Here is a 25917-nt window from a genome sequence, read left to right as displayed (position 1 = left end):
ATAGATTTTCTATTTTGATCGAATAATTATGTCCACCAAATTTCATGATATAAAAGTACATTCTTGAAACGTGTATAAATTGGAAACAATCAATAATTGTACCTTCATTCATATATACACCTAAAAATACAGACAAATAATTTGACATTACTTGACAATGGTCAATGGACCACTATAATAACTTTAGAAAAATTATGGATCATTAATCTTATATGTCTCCTTTGGGGTTAAGTATTTTAACAAGTTGGTGGATATAAGCATATGAACCATATTCGAAGACTTGTCGGTTGTTCAGCCTAGCTAGCTCATGGCTCAAATCAGAGACGCATTTAGAATTTGAAGTATTCGAATGCTCCACAAATGAGCTTCAATTTGGATTTGTCTTTTTGAGTTATATGAAAAATCGATCGCGCTATAGAATTTGGGTTGAAGCTTGCACTCTCTCTATATATATACCTTAATATACACATCAATCGGTGGTAGAATCAAAATTTTCCCGTATTTCTTTGAAAATCATATATATCTTGATATAAGCCTTATTCGGTGTGATATATATATATAATTGTAGAGAAATCATCATCCATCGAGAGATGGATATAACATGTTTACAATGAGTAGTTCAATTAAATATCCCAGTATTTTTGACACGAAATATGTGTGTATATGTATACGTGCACAACATCATACTCAATATAGTTTTATAAGCATTGTCTAGGAATAATGACATATACACAACTTTAGCCCTTTCTAATGAAAGTAGATAAGTTGTTATATGCGTGTATGTTTCTTCGGTCAACTTTTTTGGTAAGCCAAAAGTGCCTAGCTAATTGGCAGCTCCGCATAGTGAACCGCAAGTGTGGATGATTTAAAAATCACTAAATCTATTAACTTTTAAGGGTATGTTATGAAGACATTTTTCTAATTTGTTTGTTATAAATATATTTTTTTAATTTTTTCATGTTCGATTGATCAATTTTTTTTATTTTTTATTGAAAAACATAATCAATCAATACCACACATCCTTAATAATACACAAATAACACACCTATCTTTATATTTTTGGCATTTTCTTGGTGGGGGACTAGGGGTGGGGTGAGAATATCTTTTAGAATTTACAATAAAATCTTGTGTCTAACTTAAATAGGTACCTGGCATTTGTCAGCTGGTCCTACATTTATGTACTTTTTAGAGATAGTGACCTTAGAACAAATTAAAAAGATTAATATGTTAAATATCAATTTATGCCATATCGTTTGAGTGAATATAAATTTTATTTTAAAACTATTTTATAACCATAGTATTTGAGAGTTTACGCACACTTTGACTATTTCAAGAATACCTAGCCTCCCATTAACCCAGGTAACTGATGACTGTCCACCAATATTTGAACAAATGGAAGAAAATTACTCGTAGTTCAAAACTTTGAAAACTTGCACTCTAAAACAAGTCTTAGATATAACTATAAATTATTTCATTAGAAATAAGATAAAAAGTTTACAGTTAAATCACTTCTAAATTTAAAAAAACATTACATTTTCTTTTTTGGAATATAAAGAATAAAAATACTACATAAACTAAGATAGAAGGAGTACATATTACTATCAATGAGTTATCAAGAAATACGCATGGATCCTTCTAGTCACCCTTTATTAATGTACTCTGAATCAACAACATACTCAGTGTAGTTTCACAAGTAAATTTCAGAGACTCGACTCACACTCCAAATCAAATCAAATAAATTGAATGAGAGAGGAATATCTAATTTCTTCTTTTAATTTTGGTCAATAACTGTTCAAATATCCAAATAACCTACTATATAGTAACTTCATTTTCAAAGTTGGAATTTTCTCTTGTTGTATAATGTAGTAATTTCTTGTAGCAGCATAAATATGATACAGACAAAGCAAATTATTTTCCACTTGGCTTTTCTTCTATCTTCATTGAGACAATTATAAGCATCCATTTTGTCTCTTGTGATTTGGAGTTTTGGACCATTAATAGAAAAGGACCATAGAAGAGGCTAGAAACTTTCTATAGAGCCCACATACCCCACCACACCCCTACCTCCATCCACCCACCCACTCTACCCCACATCCTAAAATTAAAGGCATAGGGTGAGGAATTGATCTTTGGGACCTATGGATTGTGTTGAGAAATAAACTCGCATTTTCTCAAGTTTTCTTAAACTTTTATGATTTTCGAGTCAGCTTGCGAATTTGGTTATTTCATTAGGTAATTGCTATTTTCCATCAGCATAAGCACATCAGGTAAAAAGGAAGAAATCATCTAGTGTCTTTTTTCCCTTCCCATATTCTCTTTTGAATTCATTGATTACTAAATCACATCCTTGAGTGCAAAAAAATGTCTTCTGAACGACATTCTTTAGGTCTAGAGAGTCTTATACATGTTTTAGCCTTTTATAACGGATGGTGTTTTGGTCAATTTAGGCGCACTGCAGTTATTTCACTGTAACCTAATACCTTCAACTAGTACAATTATCAGATAAAACTTTGCCTAGACATATATATAGGTACAAATAACTATGGTTATCAAGATTCGGACAAATAAGAAAATTTCACTTAACGTCTTTTGCTCTATCGAAATATAAACCCTAATTTTCACCCAATTTATTGATCGCTAGGTATGTCCGAAAACCATACAATGTTTTGCTGGACCACTGCTTTTAGCTTGGACATGTCAATTCCTCATTTGAGAAAACATTGTTAGCGGTGTAAATTGTATCAGTAGTATTCTGTCCTGTCTTACATATGAAAAAAACATATGGATGACTAGTTTTGGATAGTACTATGGAAAAGATTACATATTGTATAGAATGAGAAAAATGAACAAGCCAAACAAGACCACGTCTCAACATTTGATACCATGTACTTTCTCTTTGTTTCCATTTATGTGACGGTTTTTCATTAGACATTTGAGTTTTAACATAAGAGGAGACCCTTGTCACAACTCAAATCCATAGTACATATCGTTTGCTTCAGCTCAATAAACCTCACAAATTTGTCTCTCAGACTACGTCATCATTGAGCCCAAAATTGTGTATACCGGGTAAACTTATGCTATGAATGTGAAATTCGCCTCAGATGTCATACATTGTTAAAACCTACCAGTTCTTTTCTTTGATCCGTCCTCCGTCATAGACCTCACAACTTTTAACATATAAGAAGTAATAAGATGTGATTTCTAGCTATGTAAATTTTACTTCCATATATTAATTATTTAACTATTTGCATGTTAAACCCTTAATTATGCTTGACCTTTGTTTTCAACTTCTTGTATCTTAGTTCAACACTTAACCTTTTTGTGTTATAATCTTAACTTTATAAATTATAATAAGACGACATAAAACCCAGCCCAATTAAACTTCACCAGGCACAACAAATTTACTTAATGGGCCTGTCTCTCACTCCAAATTTCAAAATGGCCCAACTCCCAACCAAGCTCCTTAAGCTGAGCCTTTCCTGACTGCTCAAGGAACCCATGGGCAGAAGCCTTAAAGGGACACGGGCCAGGTCTAACCCCACCCGACCCACTTGACACGTCTAGTTCAATGCACCCTCGAGTTGCTTCATTATAATTGTTAAGAGTTGTCCCTTGTGGTTAGGCCATTTCAATAATCTGCAACAATAATTGTAAAGAGAAAGTACTCTAATAAAGTACTGTCGACAAACCTTTCATACAACAACACCACCTACAAGCGGGGTCTGGGGAGGGAGGGGTATGAGGAGGGAAGAATGTATGCATAGCTTACTCGCTCTTTGCGGGATGGACAAAACTTTTAGACATTGGTGAAAAAATGAAATAAATTATCCTCCGTTTAGTGTGAACTTCATGCTTATGGTTTTTTTATACATCAAATTTCATACGTTCTAGGAAATCCAGCCATCAAAGTAACTTTCTTGTGACATTTCAAACAAACACAAACATAAAACCAGAAATGTAAATATATAATTGATCTTGAAAATAATATGACCAATTAAAAATAAGAAGACAAGGAGAAATATAGGGAAGACCAAGATAGGTATAGAGAAAATTGGAAACCTATATTATAATCTTCACAAGAGAGGCTAGTTCAAATATAAATGCACAACACTTACAGAAAAATGGTACCTCTCTTTTATTACGTACCAGTTCCAGAATTGGTGGATAATCGGCCTGAGTTGAAGTCGTGTGCACCTATCACACAATCGCGTGCTGTTGTACTACCTTTGCCGTTGAACAAAAGTCTAGGGTGGTACCTTTCCTTCTCATAGAGCTTATGTTGGATACCGAATAATTATCCAACTGAATGCAGCTTAGAAATCGAACTTCCCCATAGGAGGAACGTCGCCTCTCATTACTCTCCAAGGACCACCATAAAACATTGGTTTCATTAGAGGCACTTCTTGCCCAGGATGTTCTTCCCAGTATTTTTCCTGTTATTATGGGGAAGGAAACTCTAATATTAAGATACAAATTTAGAACTGAGAGTAGAGAATCTGATTGTTAATGCAAAAAGGGATGTCTTTATGTTGAGCAAATAAGTACTAATAAAACGTATAAATACCAAAAAGTCAAGAATTAGATGGGGGGAAAAAACAGAAGCAATTTGAGTAGATAAAACAGATAAATTCATAAAATCCTCTTAGTTTGAATGCTTCAATATTTTCAGACAGACGGAACAAACTATGTAATCAACAACAACAACATGTCTAATGTAATCCCACAAGTGGGGTCTGGGGAGGGTAGGATGTACACAGACCTTACCCCTACCTTTTGGGTAGAGAGGCTGTTTCCGATAGACCTTTAGCTCAAAGGAAGTAATGAAGAGGCAAAAAAGAAAATTCATGGTAGCAACCCCCCAAACAGACCATTAATAGTTCCTTTGTAAGAGGGAAGAAAGGGATAATTTGTACAAATAATCCTGAAAAAAAGGATGTTAAGGCGGTTGAGAAATCACGGGCTAATACAGAGAGAAGCAACCACCCTTTCAACAAAAAAACCTGAAATCCGTTGTAGCCTCATTCTCTCCCTTTTGAGCTTTTTTTTTTTTTTTGCATCTCTCCATCTCTCAAGAGCAATTGGGCAAAAAGACCCTTCAAGTCATGAATTAAGAAAAAAGAACTAACAAACAATGTACTCCTTCCAATTAACAATAAGCTTGTTTACAAATTAGAAACGTTTAATAATACTTTGGGAATTACCGGATAATCAAAATCTTGAAACTTCTGAAAGATGTATGGAATGTTCATTCTATGAAGTCATGCTTCCCAATTAATTTTTCACAAAGTAATTTTACTGATTAAACAATAAGTCACACTTTCCACGTATAAAAATGAGAGGGAGCAAAACTAAAGAGTTGATGCATAATTATTGATCATCAAAATGAAAAAACAGCCTCCTTCCGAACAAAGGAGTAAAGACGAGGAAGTAAACATGGGAAGTTTAATAAAGTGATGTGCAGTCCTATATACCCTAACCCTACACTTGGTGAACTATCTATAATTGGGTGACTCCAACTTCCAAAACTAACTTTCCAAAGCTGCTATCCCGTAAATCATCAAAAGAGAGGCCAAGCATTAAGTACCTTAAAAAAGAAGATGTAAAGCCACTATACCTTGTAGAGTTGCTCAGTGATGGCTGCTCCGATAACCCCTGTATAAAATGCACTTATGTAGATTGTAACAAGAGGAGTAAACGATTTTGGTCTCCTAAATGGTTCTACCATATCCCAGAGGAGCGTCTTTTCCCATTTTGTGTATACATAATCTGCATATTTTCTCCACAAATACGTTGCCATTTCCACGAGATCCTTCAATTATCAGCTGAACTGCACAAAGGAAATATTTGGTTAATTGGAAGATGTAGCTATCAATATGCGAAAAACAGAAACAAGATTTATCAAGGGATAGTTTTTGAATGCAGGACTGCTCAATTTTAGATAGTTGAACATCAAGAACAACAACATAACAGCGTAATCCCACAAGTGAGGTCAGGGGAGGGTGGTGTGTATGCAGCCTTACCCCTATCTTGAAAAAGTAGAGAGGTTTCCGATAGACCCTCGACTCAAGTAAAACATCATTTTGATATTACCATAATTTTGTGGAATAAATGCAAACTTACAAATCATTGCTAGAAAACATAATATGTAAATGTTGTGATTAGGGACTACTAAAAGAAGGAACATAAGCTGGAGGAACACTTGCAAGAGAACAAACAGTAGAGTAGTAATTTGGTAACATAAGGAGTTCTATCGAGAAAGACATAACAAATTATATAGCTTGCTGTTTAGAAATCAACAAAAGTGATGCCAGTAAAGCCATCTATTCTACAAGTTTGATACAAACACCATATAGTTAGTTATACATCCTTTTTACAATTGAGAAATCCCCAAGCTCTAGTGGAGCACGGTACGAAACTTGACAGAGAATGAGCCCACTCCTCTACCCTTCTCCATTGAAATACTAGGGTTTTTTCTACAACAGGATTCAAACCCATGATGTGCATCTACACGTGTTGCCCTCTTATTACTAGACCAAAGCCCTCGGAGCTACATATAGGGTGTGTTCAGTATAGAGGAAAACATTTTCCAGTTTCCTTTTCATGTTCGGTTGGTCTAAAATTTTGGTAAATATTTATTTTAGGAAAAAAACTCGTTACAATGATGACTTACCTAATGAAAGTAGAGAAAACAAGTTTCAAAAGTAGCATTCAACAAGATTGTTTCCTCCCCACTATCCAACGCACATCATCTTCAACCCCCACCCTCATAGCCCCCATCCCTACCACCCCACACCCCTAGTTTATCTAGATTATATATATACAAATACTTTTAGGATAATATTTGTTGCTTACACACCGAACACAAAAAATAAGTAACAACCCCAAGAAAATATTTTCCATGAAAAACGTTTTCCTTCATACTGAACACACCGATAGTTATACAACTACAACAACAACATCCCACAACGTGGAGTCTGGAGAGGGTAAAGTGTACGCAAACCTTACTCCTCCCAAGGTAGGACGGCTGTTTTCGAGAGACCCTCGGCTCAATAGAAGCATAAAAAGAGGTCAGATATTGCTAAGAAGTACAAGAAATTCAAAGCGTTATGTGAAAGCAAATAACGAAAGCGACACAGATAAAATAGAGTAATCAAAGTACAGAGAGTAGTATATAATAACAAAAATCAGAGCATAAGAAATTATAGTGCGCTAATAAAAGGGCAGCCCGGTGCACTAAAGCTCCCGCTATGCGCGGAGTCCGGGGAAGAGCCTGACCACAAGGGTCTATTGTACGCAGCCTTACCTTGCATTTCTGCCAGAGGCTGTTTCCAAGGCTTGAACCCGTGACCTCCTGGTCACAATATAGTGCGCTAATGCGCTTACTAATAAGGAAGAATAACAAGATTTTGTACTAGCCTTCTACCCAATATGGGTCCTCCACACCCTACAACTAGGAAAACATAATTTAAACACCAACAACAACAACATACCGGTGTAATTCCACAACCTTATACCTTAGAACGTAGAGAGACTATTTCTGATAGACCCTAAGCTCAAAAGAAAAATTTTAAAAATCGTTCTAGCATTCATAGTTTAGTTGGATTGCTTAACCATTTCACTAAATGGTTGGATTGAAATGCTGCAAATACACTAAATTTTACCATAAGCAAATAGATTACAAATTTCAATTAAAATTACATTACAAATCTATTTTAATCAATCGACAGACAAAGAGAATTAAAACAAAAATGCCAAAAAAAAATAATTCAAAATCATAGAAAGGAGAATACCTTAAGAGGAGGAAAGGGACACTGAAGGGTTCAGTGTAGAAATCAGGAGAAACTGGGTCGAATTTGGGATCCATTAGAATGGATTTGGGCTAGATCCAAGTTCCATTTAAATGGCCCAATTTCATTTTTTCTTTTGGGCCTTTTTTATTATATATGATTTCAAATCAGATACAGCTAGACACATGTATTTTTTCTATCAGATACACTCAAAAATACATATTTATAGGAAGAGAGACGAACTAGAGAGGAGAGAGGCAAGCGAAATAGGAGGAACACAAGCGAAAGAGAATGTGTATCCAAGATACATGTGAATCACATTAGATACATGTATCTGAGATACCCGATACATTCCAAATACATTCTGAAATACAAATAAAAAGGGAAAGAGGCGAGCGAGAGAGGGGGAGAGGCGAGCGAGAGAGTCAGATACATGTGAATACAGTGTATTCAGAACAAATTACACATAATTTTGACCCTATGTATCTGAACGCGCCAGATACATGTATCTGAAGACTGATTCTGGTAAGATTTATAATATTAAAAATGAAACTATCTAGCCAAATTTAGAAGTTGCAAGTATAGTTTTAATTATCATGAAAGATATGCTTCGTTCAAAATTATAAGTGAAACATGGTCCTTGAAATGAAAAAGATAAAAGAGACGGGTGATATTGCTGACCTCTCCCACTTCACTTGGAAGTTCCAAAGATCTTGACAAGATTGCAAGGCACTCAGCATGGTGTATAACAACAAATTGTTTTACTTCCTTCTGAAACCAATCTTCCTCATAAATCAATAATTGGGAGTGGGAATACACAATTATCATATTTGCAGGAGGTGCTGATTTTGTTTATCATTTCTCAGATGCAGATTAAGTGATCAGGAGAAGATGAAAACCAAGTTACGAAAAAAATATAAAAACATAACTCAAGATGGATTACCAGAAATTAAAAAAATATTAAGGTCAGAAACCACATTGCTCATGTAAAATTGAAAAAAGTTAACAAATGTCTTTATACAAAGAAAGTATGTCAAAATTAAGAAGTATAGCTTATAAAACTTTAGAGATGTATTGAGTGTGACTTTCCACTATTGTGAACTGTTGCACAATAATAAGTTAAAGTGTCTTAATGGATGGCATTTTCAGTTGTTTGTGAAAGCAAACTGTCAGATGCAGAAGTATGTGCCAGAAGCTAATGTTAGGACATTAAAGCTGACACCTTTCGTTTTGTTGGAGCAAAGCTAGTGTGTTATGATATCACATTTTTTTTTCTTAATGTGGCTACTGGTATATAAAAGAGGATCAATGTTAGGATTTCTACAACAATTATTGTGCAGTACGAGATATGTTTTGAAAGCATAACGATCCAATGGACGGTTGGGAATGGAGAAATTTTAGAATGAATTGAATTCAAGGATAAAAGAAGGAGTAAGCAAAACAAATACAAGGAATGAATAAGAGAAAAGGAAACCAAACCTGATAAAATGTATGTAGCAATTCAGCACGATGGAAATGAGGGCCTCACAGGAGTAAGCAATTCTTGGTGACTCTTTAAGCACAGAATACATAGGGCATCACAGGATAGAGATAAGAAAGAGACCAATTCGTTGTCAGGGCCCCCCAGTTAATTCATTAGTCTATAAGTATATCGTAAAAAAAAAAGGAAAATAGGACACAAAACGTTCTATCCAAAAAGAAAAAACACAATCAAGTGGTTAGTAAAATCAGAAAAAGGTAACAAAAACTAAGAAAAAGTTGTACTTAAAAAAAATGAACTTACTAATTGTGTTGGATTGAAGATGTCGATGAAAGTATGGTTTGACTTTCTCAACATTGACCTATTCTTAATTAGATGTACATAACTATTAGAGGAAAATAGAACATCGTCATTATGCTTAACATATGGTTTGACTTTCTCAACATTGACCTATTCTTAATTAGATGTACGTAGCTATTAGAGGAAAATAGAACATCGTCATATGCTTGCTTTAGCGTGGGAATGTAGCTTCTTTTGGAGGGCACTCCTTTGAGCTTATTTAGCCTGCCATTTCTTATCTCAGAGCAAGTACAAATGATCAAAATCAGCAAGAGTAAATATAATGATATGCACCTAAACATCCAAGGACAATCACAAACTAAGAGGAAAGAACACATAGACACGACGAGTATTTATTATACCAATTAAATTATTAACTGAGGAAGTTGTTTAAGAAGGAAAGAAGAACCTTTAACATAAAGTTCACTGAAATGATAAACTTCAGCTTGTTATTTTAATGTTGTTGCCATAACTCATCTTTGTTATGAACTTGTTGTGTCATAGATGTACAACAAATTCAACGTAGCCACACCAAAAAGAAGGCAGCATCTCTCAACAGAAACAGTTTGCAAACTGAGAACTAGTCAGAAAACTCCCTAGGTTCTCAAAAATTGAAATGATAAAGTGTTTGATAGTGTAATACTAACTGGATTGAAAGAACCAAAAAGATGCATACCACAAATCAAAAGAACTCTAGCCGTAGCTAAACAAAAGAGAAGCTGCATCCACATTGTATTTAAAAAGCTAAACTTTGTAAAGAATCAAAGACTATATCTTATCACAAATGGATCTAAATAAGCGAGCTATCAAGATTTTTAAGGTACAATCTCTGTTTATCTTATGAAGATTTTCAAGAAAATAATGTCTTTCGTCTAACGTGATGGGGAAATAATGAAGACTATTATACTACAGTGACCTTTCATATCATCAAACGGGTAGTTTCCCTATAATATAAGAGTACTGTTGGTTAAATTTAAGAATCAACCGTGTAGTTTTCCAATGCCACTGAAATCATAAGATAAAATAAATACAACACTACGAGTTAAAGTATTTAGACTAAAATTGTGTATTATATAAAATTGGTATATCAAACTTTCTAAACTGCTTTTGCCAAACCACCAACTCATTCATGTCCTAAGCTTGGTCAAACATTTTTGTACAAGTGAGTTGTCAAAAACTTTTTTATCACAATTTCACCTTTCACTGCCCTCAACACTTGCTCAAAACCAAAAAATTTCCAAATTTTTAAACTCTCCTGCTTTTTTACATGTTCATTTTTTATTCTTTTCTAGTACTCTTGTCTCATTTCCGATCATAAAATCCCACAAGTGAAGTCTGGAAAGGGTAGAATGTACCACTAACTCATGGAGTTAGAGAGGCACCTCAAATCTATCAACCAATTTTTTAAATGGTATATCTTCCATAAATCTCACCCTACTTGTATTGCTAATAAAGGTCTCTAAAAACAAAAATCTATTTCCAAATGGTTGGACTTGGTGCTAAAAGAATTGCTAACGTAAGGTCATTCTTATGCTTTTGGTTTAAGGAAATTAGGCTCATTTACCATATAGAGCCATCAATAAATTTTACCTTCCATATTATTCTCTGTTTGATTCAAGAACTTCAAATACAGAGACTAATAATCAAAATCACATGTTCAACCAACAAAAATCAAGCTTTGAACTAATCTCGATACATTTATGGTGCGAATTGAGTTCTTTTCAATTAAACTTTCACCAGAGTTAAGAATTTTCTTAATCTTCAATTATTTCTTTTTGAAAAAGAAAAAAAAAGACACAATAATGGAACTTACCTTACTACAAAAAAGACGAACGAGCAGCGGCAGCCAATTGCAGCAAGCCCAAAATTTTGCCCTTTCAGTCGCTCTCGCTTCTCAACTCCATCTTCAATCTCTCTCGCTTCTCACTCTATCTGGCAGCAGAACCTTTAATTGAAAACCCTACAACCCAATAAATAAATAAATCACTGAATATTAAAAGAGTGGTTCATATATTATAGGGAAAATGAATAAATATATACATCCACTTTGTGATTTCCAATAAAAGAGTGGTTCATGTATACTCGTCGTTTTATTAAAAAAATTATATTTACACAAGTAAAAAAATCATAAAATTGATTTTTTTAATTTCAAAAATATTACGTGGCTTTAAAAAATTAACCTACCCATTTTATTTACTCCTTCAAACCCGATTGAAATAAAAAATAAATCAATTCCTCTTCTATTGAGTCATAAAATATGTTTGGGTCGTGTCCGAATAAAAAAGAAGTTAATGTTTTTTTAGCTGGATCGGGTTTGTGTAGGTCTAAAGGGTAAAAAATGGATGAGGTAATTTTTTAAAAACCCTTGACATTAAACTGATTTTTCTTTATTAACGAAAAAAGTAAATGTGTCTCATTAATTAGACGACGAGGGTATAAATGCACCATTTTTTAACGAAAGCTATATTCTCTCTAAATCACAAAATTGAGTGCTATATTTGCACTTTTTCCCTATATTAGGTATATCCAAAACATATTTTTTTTAAAATAATTTATTATTTTTATAAGCAAGATACGCAAATTGAAAAGTTGAAATTTTTTATTTGGTCAATTTTATGATTTTCGGGAACTAAATAAAATAATAGCTGTAGACAAATATTTACAAATTTTCCAACAAAATTAATTAAAATTATTAAACTCAAAGACTTTGTACAATGAAAAATATCTTTCTAGAGATAATCAATTATACAAACATTATTGAGAAGAACAAATATTACTTATAGGAGAAAACTTTTCAACACTAAATTTAGTAAACTCTGCATTCTTAAAAATAATTAAAAATCCTAGACTAATGTTAATGTATATGCGACTAATAGCTATAGGAATAAAAGAACTAACTAGAAAGAATTTGGGATCCAAAGTTTTAATCCAAATATACGATGATAGATGGTCGGACCTAAAGAAATCTATAATAGGATTAACTTAAGTAGATGTGATAAATAATGGAGGAATATTTTATATTAGCCCAAATTTCTTAATAAATTTAAAAGAATTTTGCAAACATATTAACATAGGAATTCAAATCAAGGAAAACGAAGAAATGAATAATGAAAACAATTTATTAATGTGTTTAGATTTTATAGAAAAAATGACTCTAAGTAATAATACAAAGTTTAAACTTCAAGTAAATGATGTAGTTGAGGTAATGGGAAACAAAGGAATAAAATTAATAAAATCAATAAAAATAAATCCAGAAGAATATGCAGGATTAGAATGGAATCTAGACAAGCTTAGCAAACCAAAAGTATTTGCTCCAGAAGTTCATTTAACGTATACTAGTTCTAAATGAGAAACTTCAATTAGATTCACTAATTATACTTATACAAGCCAAAAGGAACTAGATGCTAGTGAAACAGAAAGTATCATAGAAACAGAACAAGAAAAATTTATAAAGATAGAAATAATACAAGAGGGCTATGAAATAGATAAAGCCATAGAAGAAACAAAAAGGCTATACGAAGAAAATAATTACATAGTCTTTAGATGCGAAGGATGTAAAAAAGGTAAAATGGATATAACAGAAATCATAAAACATTTTAGAATATGTAAAGATAGAAATGATAATTTAACATATAGACCAAAAGGTGAATCTATATATACAATTTCTGATAATGAAGAGAACGAAGACATTTTATCTATAACTAGTCATAAAGAATTAATGGAAGCAACTAGCTCTACTAGTGCTAGCCATTTTCAAAGAACAACTCCAGCGCAAACCCATTAGTTATAATACAGGAAATCTACCACGAAAAAGGGTATATAGATCTAATGAAGACATAGAAATAAATGAAAATATAAAGCCAACAGGTAGACAGATGCCAATAGAGGAACCCATTAGATTACAAGGAGGAGGAAATAAAGTAAAAAGACTAAATATAGTTGTCCATGATCCACAAATGTGGACTACAGTAATTGATTTATGGAAAGGAATAGTAGTAGTAGACTTTATAAAAAATTATAGTGAAACGGATGCGGAAATAATTTATAAATACTTAAAAACCTTTCTAGGAGAATCATCTAAGGCAGTATGGAAATCATTCAAATAAAATTTTCCCCAAGAATTTCAAGGCTTAAAAAACTTAGAACCAAATCCTTATAATTTTACAAACAAAATACATGTTTTACTAACAGGAGAAGATCCAAATAGTGGCTTAGTAGCATTACAAAGAAGCGCGGTGATAAAATTAGAACAATTAAGTATTTCAAATTGGCTTTATATAAAAAAACTTACTTAAAGACTATTTTTACTATTGTACTATTAGTGGAAACACCTTTGATGAAGAATTAGGAAAAAAATTATTTAATAAATTATCAGGAACTTTAGGGAGAGAAATAGAAGAGAGAAGATATAAAAAAGAAGGGTAGTTCAAAACCCCATAGCCCTATGATCTATAGGACAAAAAATACAACATGTAATGAAAGTACCAACATACAAATACAAAACAACTATAACAAAATGAAATGAATTTCTGTAAAACCATGATATATGCAACTCAAAGTTATGATAAAGAACCACGTAAACAAAAGAAATATCGAAGACGATCTACTTACAACCAAAGACCATACAACCGTAAAAAATACTTCTTACGTAACTCTTCAGCTAAAAAAGTCATACTTAAATAAAGACAGACATGTTGGAAAATATAGAAATAATAGAAATTATAAGAATTAATTAGAATGTAATACTTGTGAAAGAATAGAACACTTAGCAAATATATGTCCCAAAAGAAATAACAGTAGAACTAGAAATGCTCAATTGGTAGAAGATTTTCAAGAAACCCTATTAAATGTAGATGAATGCATGTCAGACAATGAAAGTATACACTCTATTATGAGTATTGAAGTAGAAGAAAAGACTCAATCAGAGTCATCTAATTCAGAAAAAGATAACTTAATAAATGACATATGATTAGAAATAAATGAATTAAATCTAGACAATATACAAGTAAGTACTATGATGAATATCAATCAAGAATGTAATCATGACTTTGAAAGACAAAAAGGAATAGATAGTAATCAATGTAATATATGTAAATGGTACCCGAGCAAAATAAATAAAGTTAAATGTCAAAAATGATATATGGAAGCTTGTATTAATTGTATAGAAGATAAGTTAAGAATAAAAATAACTAAACAACAAGAACATACACAAATAAGAGACCAGGCTACTAATCTAAGATTAATAACATTAGAAACTAGGATAAACGAATTAGAATAAAGACTAGTTTTGCTAGAAAAGGAAAAAAAAATAGAAATAGATTGTATATCCACACCAGGAACAATACATCTAGAAAAATTAGAAACTGAACTTATGAATATTGAAGAAAATAACACGAGTTTTATATGTAATGAAGATAAAAATTTTGAAACAATAAAGGTACTAGCCCAAATTAGGATTAAAGATATAGAAATAGAAACTTTAGCCTTAGTAGATACAGGATGCACAAGCTGCCTCATAAATAAGAAAATAGTGCCACAAGATTTGTTAAAAGTTTTAAAAGAACCTATATCAGTAATATAAATGGATGGAACTTATAACAATTATGACCATTACATAGAAAAGGCACAAATAAATTTTTGTAAATACATATAATGAATTCTACAAACCGACCTACAATATGTATAAAATACGAGCAAGAGACTTAGACATTAAAACTGATCTAGTAATAGGACTACAATTTCTTTTACAAAATAATGAAAGTTGCTTATTTTCCAGAGATGAGATAATGCTATTTAAAAAAAATAACTTATATTCCAGTACAAACTATACGATTTCAAACAAAAGGAAGATCTCAGATAAAAAATATAGAAACCTCAATATCAACCAAAAAATCAACTCCATGTTGTGACGACCGTGGCAACAACAGAAAATGTTCTTTAAAGAACCTGTATGAAGAAAAACAAAAAGATGATTATTTAGAAGAAGCATACCTAGAAGACATAGAGAAAGATTACACATTAATAAATATTGAAACAAAATTTTATAATTTACAAAAAGGTATAAATAAGATAGGTATGATAAGAAATCCAAAAGATTTAGACAATATAGTAGCAATACTAGATGAAATGGAAATAATTGGAGAAAAACCATTAGTATATTGGAATTCTAACAAAATCATGTGTAAATTAGATATCATTAACCCTGAATATACAATAAAAATCACAGTCATAGAAGCAAATAATGAAGATACAGAAGAATTTAGTAAACAAATTAAAGAATTACTAAAAATAGAAGTAATAAGAAGATTCACCTATAAACATAGGTCTGCAGCACTCATGATAAAAAATCATAGTGAACAAGTAAGAGGTAAAGCTCGTCTGGTAATAAATTATAATAGGTTAAATGATAATACTAGAACAGATGCATACAAGTTACCTAACAAAAATGAATTCATTAATATAATACAAGGAAAAAAGTTATTTAGCAAATTCGATTGTAAATCAGAATATTGGCAGGTAAAAATGCACCCTGAAAGCATAGAATGGACAACGTTCACTTGTCCTGAAGGACATTTTGAATGGTTGGCTATGCCCTTTGGTTTAAGACAGCAGCTGCTATATTTCAAAAAAAAAAAATGAACGATATGTTCGGAGACTATAAAAACTTTATATTAGATTACGTAGATGATATCCTAATATTTAGTCAAAACATTCAAGAACATTTAGGACATCTACAAATAGTTTTTAGACTATTTGTTAAATATGGAATAATAAAACTTACATGATTCAATTGAGAGGGGTTCCCGAAGAACTTGAGATTATTTAACAAACACACTTATTATTATACAAGCTCTATTATACAACAGAGGTAGTTGGGTAATTCGCTCAATTAAAGAATATATATCTATAAATTATAATGTCATAGATTTTTTTATAACGTTATGAATTTTATTTAGATTTTTTGAATTGTTTCATAATGTTTTTCACTAACAATTAATTTGAAGTTGAAGCATATGATTCATGTTGAAATTAAAGGATCTACTGCTGGATAAATATCTTTAAAAACTAATCTTCTTAATAGTACGATTGGTAATTGCATCAAAATGTACAGCAAATGTCTAAGTAGGAACAAAGGTCGATTATTTTGTCTACGAAAACATAATCTGAACGACGATTCATAATTTTATAAGTATAATGAATTAAATACTAAAATCTCCAAATGTCGAATTAATCAAATTTTAAATTTTGAATTCGTCGGTTAAGATAACAAAGGAAAAGTTAGACATATGTGTTTGTAACATTTCGTTAACGTTTAAACTTCTCTGTTTTATTCTATGGTGTGGGTCGTAGGGGACCATGTGATGAGGGTGAGTTGACAGTGGAAGAAAAGAAAATTACATATTATATATTCCTTCGATTTCAGTTTATGTGATAATATTTTACTTTAATCCATTTAAAAAATAATAATTTGCTAAACTTAGAAATCATTTAACATAATTTTATCTTTTTGTTTTTAACAAGAAACTTTTATAATAAAATAATGATTAACAGTAATAAATTTAATGTAATTCACATATGAGGTCTTAGAAGGATAAGATATACACATTCTTACTTTTGAGTTAGAGAGGTTGTATCTAATTGATTGCAACCTTCTGTCACGACCCAAATTCGGGTGTGATGACACTCATCTCAACCCACCGAGACAAGTCAGCCTAAAACTCAACGAAAAATAAATGCGGAAGTAATTGAGATAAAATAAGGTTTAAATTAGTCAAAAACAAATAAATAATCTTCAAAATCCCCCAAGACTGGTTGTCACGTATACAAGCCACTAATAAATTACCGAAGTACGAAAGAAAATACAGTCACAATGTCTTTGTCACTAGAGTAGGACTAAAACATAATAAAAGAGTAAGAGGTGTCCGCTAGATGGATGCAACAGCTACCTCAACACTCGAAATGATAGCCTCAGATGTGGTGGAAACACTAGGAGATCAAACAAGTCCGGTCTCACAACCTACACAAGTGTGAAAGCAAGAGGTGAGTACCAAACAACACGGTACTCAGCAAGTGGATAGCTAAAACTAAGCCAAACTTAATAGATACAAGTACTCCTTTCCTTCCAACCGAACCTCCTTAACTACAACCTGCATAAAATCAGCCTAACTCTACACTTGTGCGATAACAACAGTAATACAGTCCACAAATTCTCATCAATGAATCATACCAAGTCAAGTTCAACATACACAGAGCAATATAGGGGTAAACACAAATTCACAAATGTCAGAAAGGTGCAATGCAATGCAATGAAATGATGCATGTCTGTCCTATCGGTACACATCCGCTGAATCACAGTCCGGAACCCATGGGGGACATTTCTGTCCATGTAACCTGCCACGGAGCGTGTGGCCCGTCCCCTCAATATATATATCCTGCCACGGAGCGTGTGGCCCGGCCCCTTTATTTCATAATATCTGTCACGAAGCGTGTGGCCCGACCCCTTTGTTTCATAATACCTGCCATGGAGCGTGTGGCCCGACCCCTTTGTTTCATAATACCTGCCACGGAGCGTGTGGCCCGACCCCTTTTGTTTCATATCATTTTCAATCTCAACACAATATGTCAGAACCAATGCAATCAATTCATGTTCATATAATTCACGATAATAATATGACAACAATCATAATTTTTCCTATCTCACATCAACATAGTCATTTCACATGTCCAAAATAAATCCACAATCATAACATATCAATTCCACCAATACATGTCATTAGATTACCATTTTCTACCCCTCATCTCCATTTTTTTTAAGGTCAATCATATAGTCAATAATCCAGTCTAATTCTCATTACTTCCTAATACACAACACAGAAATACAAGCATCTATAAGCTTAAACTGAGGTTTAGAAATTCACTTGCCTTAATTAATCAAGAAATCACTTCGAGACTTGGGCCTTCCCTTTTCGTTGAGCCTCCAAATCAATGTAATCTAGTTAAATAAATAATCACAATAAGATTTTGGAACTAAAAACACCCATATTACCATATATCTAGCCTAGACTCAAATCTGTAATTAAGTTCCTAATGTTGAAGTCAAATAACATCTCACTCTCATATTTTTTTCCAATTTCAAGTCTAGGGTTATATCTTAATCCCTCCAAATAGAATAAATCTAATGATATTCATATAATATAATACACCTAATATTCAATAGCTGCTAAAATCTTGACAGAAGCCAAAAGAAAATTTAAACCAAATAGTAAATCTTTCACAATTTTCGGTTTCTTTCCATATTGCATCATAATTTATAATGATGTGCCACTCATTACTGTATGATTGGTTCTCCTAACCAATCACTAACATATAATGCCCTCAAAAGTGCATGTTGCAGCAACCAAGAATTTCTAATAAATAATTTGATTTCTTTATTCTTTTCTAATCCAAAACCTACCCTACAAATCATTACCATTAATGGAATTTTTTTCTTTTACCCGTGGTTTGGAAAACTTTGGTATCCACTGTGAATAATAAACTATTGTTAACTAATGCTTTCAACATCATGAAATAATAATTAAACTACACCCACTCAACAATCAATATGAAAGGAAATAAGATAATCTTGCCATTACTTGAAGGTGTTGCCGCTTCGACGTGCAGGTAGTTTTTTTTTTTCTTCTTCTTTTTTTTTCGTTGTGTTCCTTTTCTCTTTTTCTTCTCTTTTCTAATTAATTAATTACTAAAAGTGATATAAACCTACTAACTCTAATTTAATAAATATGGGATAAGTGGTACAGGATGTTAAATATATCATTACTTCAGTCCATTAATTACATGAGTTATCTGATTTCACCCCTCCATTAAATAACCATGGTTATCGAATAGTCCAAATTTCTAATTTAAATTTTTGTAGAGAGAGTATTTTGTGGAACAGAGATGTCTCATTCTTAAAATGACCAAACGGGTCATTACACCTTCGTCCTTTATTCGGGCTTGAGACCGATAATTTAAACGAGCTCACACAAACGGAGTTAGGAGTAAATTTCATTCGAGATAGGAGTAAAATCCGCATACAGTCTACCCTAGTCAGGCTCTTGTAACATGATCACGCTAGGTATGTTATTGTCGTCGTTAAATTAAAAGGGAGTGAATAATACTTTTCTTTCTCTTTTGCTTTCTCTAATTACTCCTTCCATTTTAAAATTATTTATCTGATTTGACTAAATATGAAGTTCAAGAAAATTTAAAAAAAAATAAATGCTGTGATTTTAAATTAATTAAAAATACATAAAATGTATCAAAATGTCTTTTAATCTTGTATCTTAAATATATTATATGAGAAATTAAAATTAAAGAGTTGCAAAAGAAAGGAGAGAGATTTGAATTCTTTTTTAAATTGACAAAAAATAAATAAAATAAGTAAATTGAAATAAGAAAAGTATTTTTCAGTATAATCAGACCTTTATATAACAATAATTTTTTATAATAATACTTAACTATAACAATCAAGTTTTCTTTAAAATCAATTATCTATAGTAATATTTTCTTACAAGAACTAAAAATAATCAAATAAATAATATGGTTATAAAAAGATTTGAAAGTGCGTACTTTCTACTGCAAAATGACTTCTGCAAACACCAAAAGCTACTGTTTATATAGCCATTCATGACAGCAATGAATAGTGTAAATTGTTTATGTTTTTGATTAAAAGCCTAATTTGTCCTCCTTTGTGAAAGATGGTCCCAAATCCTAAGTCGTTTGATTGTGAAAGATAAAAATAAATAATTTTGTGATAAAAAAATAATTTAGAAGTAAAATTTTGTTTTGTTGTTTGATTACTAAATTTGGAATAACTTATTCCATTATTTATATCATAATGATAAAATAAGTTATTCCATATAAATAGTGGGATAACTTATCCCAGAATAATTAATCCCAAAATAACTTGTTTCCAACCAATCGCTAAACATCCACACTTTTTGTTAAGTTGTCTCTCACTAAACGAATGGAATAATTTTATATTTAGAAATTATTTAATTTTAACTTACCATATAATAAATGGAAAAGGGTCAAAATACCTCTGACCTATAGAAAAATATTTAAAAATATTCTTCATTCACTTTTTGGTCTAAAAATATTTTTTATTTATTTTTTTGGTCTAAAATTACCCTCTCACCTAACTCTTTGGCTAAATATAACCCTTGAAACTAACAACCCTCTTTTTATTTTTAAAAGTATTTATCATGTGTCATTTTCTTATTGAATGAAATAAAAATTTCACATCCACTAAAAAAAAATTCATAATTTATTTAAACCAAAAATAATATACCTCTTCAAGAACCCTCCCCCCCCCCTTTATAATTTTTTTTTAAAAGCTACATTGATAAACAAGACTAGGATTTTATTACCTGATTAACCAGAAAAAAAAACTAGATTTGTTTTAGTCCGTAGCTTGATTTTTCTTTACTGTTTAATAATGCTTATTTTTTTACAATACGTATAATTAAAATAACTAAAAAAAATTAGTTATACGTATAACTAAATTATTTTTTAGTTATTATAAGATAGTAAAAAAAAATATTTTAACTAAAAAATAATTTAAACTAAATTAGTTATTACAAGATAGTTAAAAATAAAGAAACAATTTTTTTTCTATTACAAGATAGTGTTTAGATAGTTATTGTAAAATTATCTTGTAATAATACGTATAACTAAAAAGATTTTTTGAGTAAATTTTTTTAATTTTTTTTTATAATTTATCCAAACCAAACAATATACATGTTTGATGACCATAAAAAACTAAATTTTTTAAAAAAAACTACAGCAAAAAAAAATTAAAATATTTTTTTCCATAATGTATCCAAATCAAAACAATATCCCTCTTCATGATCCCAAAAAAAACTTTATAAAAAAATAAGAAGAAAAAGTTATAGCAATAAAAAAACTATTAGATTTTTTTTAAAAAAAAATTGGGGTCTTGAAGAGGTATATTTTTTTGGCTTAGATAAATTATGAAAAAAATTAGTGGAGGTGGAATTTTTATTTCATCCAATAAGAAAAATGACACATGATAAATACTTTTAAAAAATAAAAAATAAAAAGATGATTGTTAGTTTCAAGGGTTAAAGTTAGCCAAAAGGTGGATGAAAAAGTATTTTTAGACCAAAAAGATGAATAGAAAGATATTTTTAAATCAAAAGATAGATGGAAGGTGTTTTTAAACCTTTTCTTATAGTCGAGGGTATATTTATACTCAAATGACTCATGATTGTTCACAAAATTATTGAATTATCATTATCAACTAGTATATATTACTTAATTACTCACGTGTAATATTAAGATTGTATTATTATTATATAATATTTGAGGATAAAATAATACTAAATAGTCTAATTATAATATATTTTCTACATAAAAGGACCAAAAACACACTTTTTGGTTAATTGGAGGTTAAATGTATGTTAAGTCAAATATCATAAGAATGACCAAAATCAAAGCTTCAAAAATAACAATGAGGGACTAAAAATGCTATTTTCTCTTCTTCTTTTCTTTTAAATTTCATATCAAGTCGCCAAAAACTTGTAAAATACGATAGATAAAATGGAGAGGGTAACTAATTATGTAAAAATATACCTGTCTAACAGCTTAAATAAATATCAAGTTGTCAAAACCTTGCAACATACAATAAGACAAATAGGGTAACTAATTATGTAAATATACCTATCTAACAGCTTTAACAAATATCAAATCGTTAAAACCTTGCAACATACAATAAGACAGAGAGGATAACTAATGTGAAAATATACCTATCTAATAGCTTAAACTTTTAAAACAATTTTTGTAGAAAATAATGTTTCAATAGACTTCAAAATCATCATCACAAGGAAATAATAGATGAACAAGTGACCAAAATGTTCTTGTAATTGTCACCTTGTTCAAAAACTATCAATATTTATGAGCTTACAAAAAGATCATCACCACACACATCAAACTTATTATAAACTCCTAGCTAGCTAATTAAAGTACTTATTAAAAAAAAATATTGTAGCTCGACTTATAGCAACTCTCTCTCTCACTAATATTAATATAGCTCAATTTTACACAACTAATTTGGTGCTACATATTCCATCTAATTAATTTTTAACTAATAATGGAATTAAACTCAAGAATGACATTAACCATGAACAAGGCCACTTGATAATGCCATTAGCAAAATTGCAGCTTCCTTCTCATCCTGTGGGAAAACGCGATGGATTGCCAAATTATTGCTCAAATTCACGAAGAAATCCTCGAAACAAAGCTTCTTCTTTTGTTGCACATCGTTGTTGTTATTATTATTATACGATGATGATGATGATGATGATGAACCAATACGATGATTTGGTGTAGGTTCAGGTTCAGGTTCAGGTGCAGGTGCAGGTGCAGGAGTAGTAGGAGTAGTACTTAAAAATTTGCACCTTTTCTTGAAAGGTACAACATGATTTGTATTCACTTTTGTTATCTTGTGCTTCTGTTGTTGTACCTTTATCTTCATTGTTGTTGTTGTTGTTGATGTACTAATGAAATTTGTTCCATTATTTTCTGCTGCTGCTGCTCGCCGCGCTTTCCTTTGTCTAATTCCACATGCGTTACAAAGCGACTATACCAAAAAAAAAGAAAAAAATGGATAGTCAAAGACAGATTCAAAATTTTGAATTTATTCGTATTAAATTTCAAAAATACAGTTTGTTGAGTTCGAAATAAATTATTTATATGTATTAACACATTCTTGCCAAAAAAGTACTAGGTGAGTAGTCAAGTTTTTGTGTACTGACATGAGTTTATACTTTTTCCACACAGTGTTAAAAATGACCTACCCGATAGGTAACTGCCTATAGTAATCTTGTTTAGTAATTCAAAAAAATATATGTAGTTATTAATCACATGTTTTAATGTTTTCGAACTTTTAAAATATATGGACAGTATATGAATAGCATCCTTCAAAAGGAGTGTAATTTTAAAGAATCTGACATATAAATGAGTAACATAGATTTTAACCAACTAAAATACAATAAAATCACATGTTTTAACAAGTATTTTTTACATTAATCATCAGTGATAGGGACGAAGCTACGCATTCAGTGAACAAATTCGTCAACTGAATCTCATTCATCGATAAATTATATTGTAAAACAATATTTTTGTATGTACTAGACATGACAAGGAATACTTTTAGTATAGTGACAAAGGTGGTTCAGAAATTATTTTAGGTCACAAATTTAAATTACAGGTCTTTAAATTAAATTGATTTTTTTTAACCCTCTTGTTAGAACTCCTAGTTCCACAATTATTGATAAGTGAATATAAGTTAGAGCAAAATAACAATAATATATTTAGTGTAATCTTCTAAATGGGGGTTTGGAGAGAGTGGTGTGTATGCAATCTGATTCCTATCGTGTGATGATACAATATTTTTTCGATAGACCATTGGCTCAAGTAAGGCATATCAAAAAAAAGATAAGAATACTTCATTTGACTTGTATAAGCTAGAAACAACGCTAACATGTTCAGTATATCCCACAAGTGGGGTTTGGGGAGAGTGGTATGTACACAACCTTATCCTTGCATTATAAAAGTAAATATATTGTTTTTGATAGTCCCTCGCCTCAGGTAAAACATATCATAAAAAGGTAAGAATAATTAATTACCTTAGGGCCATTAGGACCACTTCTCCAAAGAGGGGTTTTAGTAGTGTTACAATCAGAACAAACCCTAATTGGGATGATATTGTTGTTGGAAGAGCTGTTGCTGCTGTAATGATCAGTTTCTATGTGTTTCTTTTGATCTTCTAGTTTCAAATTCTTCATTTTCTGCACACCTTTTCTCCACAAGGTTAATTTGAGGCCCTTGTTTTTCTTCTCTAGATGATCATGTGATCCACTTGATCTTGAAGCAAAATTATCAACCTATAATTATCCACAAAGAACAATTAAAGTAAAAAAAAACTTAATTTGCATATAAAAGAACATGATCCAAGTGATTGTAAAAACAAATAAATTAATAAGACCTTCAAAGGAAAAATAGATAGAAAAATAATCGCGATGATCAAGCACTCCTTCACTTGGATCAGTAAGGTAACGTCTGGACCTCCTTACTTGTACTTTTCCTTATCGAAAATTTGACTTTACTAAAAGGAGTGAGAAAATCTTTTTCTATCTTAATTAATCAAGCATGTTAATTGCAATTTTAAAAACAACGCTAACTAGCTAGAAATAAAAAGTGTTTCAGTTTTAAAATCTATCTGAGTGATTTAATTATAATTTTAAAAAATTGCGATCCAACATGAAAATTAAAGAAAAAGAACCCTATAATTTCCTTATAATATGTACCTCATGTTGATGTTGTGGATGGTGAAATTGAGAATGATAATCATATCCACTTTGATCTTGAATATTAGTAGTTGAAATATTGAAGAAAGTTTGACAAGATGAGTTTGTAGATGATGAAGCAAATTGATAGTTATTATAAGGACTAACATGAGTATTATTATTAGTATGATGATGACTTAGAAGATCATGATGAACTTCATTTTTAAGCTCAAAAGGAAATGGAGGAGAAGAAGAATTTGTGTAAGTAGGAATCATGGCCAAATTAATTAAGTGGAAAATAAAAATAAGGGAAAGGAAAAAGAGATAAAATTTTCTTCTTGAATTTGATCAAAGAAAATGTTGTAACACTATTTTAAAGAGAAATTTAAAGGGGGACAAAGTATAATAGAAATTCACGTGACTTCATGACAAACAAACAAACAAATAGTTTTAAAAAAGACAAAAAAAAAAAAAGAGTAGTATGCTAGACCACAAAGATCAAATGGACAGAGAACCCTATCTTCAAAAGTTTCATGATTATTTATATTTTTATTAAATAATTAATAATATTTTCACAAAGTCAAAATTAATTGGAAAATATATTATTTTATGGATAAACAATACAATTTAGGTATTTGGACTTTGGACAAAGGATATGTCAACCACACAGAGAATTTCTCATGTGTACTCCTCAATCATCAAGTCATCATCTAACACCAACTCCTCTTTTTTCTAGTAAAGTTTCTATTTCACTTCTTAATTAGGGTTTTCACTTGTAAGTTTTTGCTTCTTATTTTTTATGGTATATAACCATCTGATATTCAGAATTTATTGATTCGATTAATTCAGATTTCCATTAAAAGAGAAAAAGCTTGCAACGCTCGTAACTACAGGTCGTTTGAGGGTGAATTACAGAGAAAAACGAATAGATTATTAGACTTGAAACTTTTAATTTGTAAAACAG

General features: G+C 31.0%; 2 protein-coding genes across 4 annotated transcripts; both read right to left on the bottom strand.

The window, feature by feature from the left end:
* Positions 1-4042: 4042 nt before the first annotated feature.
* LOC129904965 (uncharacterized protein At4g29660-like) lies at positions 4043-11601 on the bottom strand. 3 transcript variants are annotated; one of them, XM_055980370.1, is made up of 4 exons: positions 11420-11601; positions 8469-9339; positions 5615-5827; positions 4043-4433 (listed from the first exon to the last, which is right to left on the bottom strand). In XM_055980370.1, the coding sequence occupies exons 3-4, from the start codon at positions 5795-5797 to the stop codon at positions 4314-4316; spliced, it is 303 nt and encodes a 100-aa protein (XP_055836345.1). In that variant the 5' UTR covers positions 5798-5827; positions 8469-9339; positions 11420-11601; the 3' UTR covers positions 4043-4313. The 3 variants fall into 3 exon arrangements, with proteins under 3 accessions (XP_055836345.1, XP_055836347.1, XP_055836346.1); XM_055980372.1 differs by having other exon boundaries at positions 9267-9339; XM_055980371.1 differs by lacking the exon at positions 8469-9339.
* A 10919-nt stretch (positions 11602-22520) lies between these two features.
* LOC129871605 (putative GATA transcription factor 22) lies at positions 22521-25244 on the bottom strand. The gene is made up of 3 exons (XM_055946563.1): positions 24975-25244; positions 24294-24551; positions 22521-23245 (listed from the first exon to the last, which is right to left on the bottom strand). Exons 1-3 carry the CDS (start codon positions 25227-25229, stop codon positions 22781-22783), a joined length of 978 nt encoding a protein of 325 aa, XP_055802538.1. The 5' UTR covers positions 25230-25244; the 3' UTR covers positions 22521-22780.
* Between the last annotated feature and the right edge of the window lie 673 nt (positions 25245-25917).

The sequence above is a fragment of the Solanum dulcamara genome, chromosome 10 (genome assembly GCF_947179165.1).
Source record: "Solanum dulcamara chromosome 10, daSolDulc1.2, whole genome shotgun sequence".
Classification (NCBI taxonomy): Eukaryota; Viridiplantae; Streptophyta; class Magnoliopsida; order Solanales; family Solanaceae; genus Solanum; species Solanum dulcamara.
The sequence above is the reverse complement of the archived record's forward strand: the minus strand, read 5'-3'. Positions and strand labels throughout refer to the sequence as shown.

Excerpts from the sequence above, each read along its gene's own strand:
- LOC129871605 (XM_055946563.1), bottom strand. The coding sequence starts at position 25,229 with ATGATTCCTACTTACACAAATTCTTCTTCTCCTCCATTTCCTTTTGAG. Across the intron at positions 24,552-24,974 it reads ATCCACAACATCAACATGAG|GTTGATAATTTTGCTTCAAG; the intron begins GTACATATTATA and ends GGATAATTATAG. Across the intron at positions 23,246-24,293 it reads GTGGTCCTAATGGCCCTAAG|TCGCTTTGTAACGCATGTGG; the intron begins GTAATTAATTAT and ends TTTTTGGTATAG.
- LOC129904965 (XM_055980370.1), bottom strand. The coding sequence starts at position 5,797 with ATGGCAACGTATTTGTGGAGAAAATATGCAGATTATGTATACACAAAA. Across the intron at positions 4,434-5,614 it reads TCACTGAGCAACTCTACAAG|GAAAAATACTGGGAAGAACA; the intron begins GTATAGTGGCTT and ends CCATAATAACAG.